Raw genomic sequence first — 1,114 nt, 5'->3', positions numbered from 1 at the left:
TTTCATTCCTGACAAAACTCATCTGTACATTCCTCTGATCTTAGCTTTTAGACATAACAATTCATAATTTCTGTATTTCAACTCAAATATTAGGTATAATGCTATATAAATGAGGGCTATTGACCATGAATTCCAAAAAGTAGTGTAAAACTAGTCGTGGTAAGGTGGTGGTAGTGAAACTTTTTTAACCCGAGAAGACAACACAAGGGTTTAAAATGTGATTTATGCTTCTGCTTAGGTATACGTACGTAGGTATATGTACTGAAGTATACGTACGTAGGTGTATATGTACTTGGGTATACGTGGAGGCACCGGACCCTTTGCCGTAGCCTGACGTGGTCTCTTGAAGAATGTAACCACACAATTGGTAGCGATGCATTTCCCCCAACTCATTTCCTGGTTCTCCTGTCTCCATCATCAACATGAAATCAAGGGGAAGAAACTTTTTCTGCTACACCGTGGTCAGAAAACACAGGGGGGACACTTTGTTCCACTCGCTATGCCTTTTAGAGTCGGTACTCGCTCCGAAGTGCCCGTTACTCTCTCACGCTTTCAACCACACACACACACACACAAACACATGCCGTCCCTGCTATTGTCTTAAAGAGATTGACACACACCAAGTAGAAACTTCAGGCCCTTAGCTGGACCACGACGGCTCTGCGTGGAGCCTTTGCCGAATCCTAAATCACACATTACCGGGCAAAGTGTGGGTTTGTCTACCTCTGTCGGAAAGAATTTCAAGAAGTATATCTGCCGTGAGAATTTTCAATGATGACAGTGTTGCGGCTAAATCTGCTTCTACTTGTCTTTTAACTCTCTGTTTCACGTGTAATGTTATGGTGCTTTAAATAGTGTTGAAGTCAGTCTCTCTCTGTCTCTTCTTTGTTGTCTCCAGGTCAGCCTGCCAAATGACTCCAGCTGTGTTGAAGAGATCTTGCGGGTATGTACACACACACACACACACACACACACACACACACACACACACACACGGAGTAATTGCACTGATTATCAGCTGTTTTCTGTTTGCTCACAAAGACCTTCGTCTCTCTCCAGAGAGTCTGACTTTAGGAAGAAAGGACGGGGAGGGGGGATGGGGGGGTTGGGGGGG

General features: G+C 44.3%; 1 protein-coding gene across 1 annotated transcript in view; it reads left to right on the top strand.

Annotated features, from left to right (window-relative positions):
- Positions 1-1,114, top strand: part of aff2 (AF4/FMR2 family, member 2) — a 197,518-nt gene that overhangs the window by 63,282 nt on the left and 133,122 nt on the right. The window contains 1 exon segment of the mRNA XM_032510839.1: positions 899-943. Within this exon segment, the coding sequence (XP_032366730.1) occupies positions 899-943 (45 nt within the window).

The sequence above is a fragment of the Etheostoma spectabile genome, unplaced genomic scaffold (genome assembly GCF_008692095.1).
Source record: "Etheostoma spectabile isolate EspeVRDwgs_2016 unplaced genomic scaffold, UIUC_Espe_1.0 scaffold273, whole genome shotgun sequence".
In the NCBI taxonomy this organism is placed as follows: Eukaryota; Metazoa; Chordata; class Actinopteri; order Perciformes; family Percidae; genus Etheostoma; species Etheostoma spectabile.
This window is presented reverse-complemented; position numbering and strand designations above follow the sequence as displayed.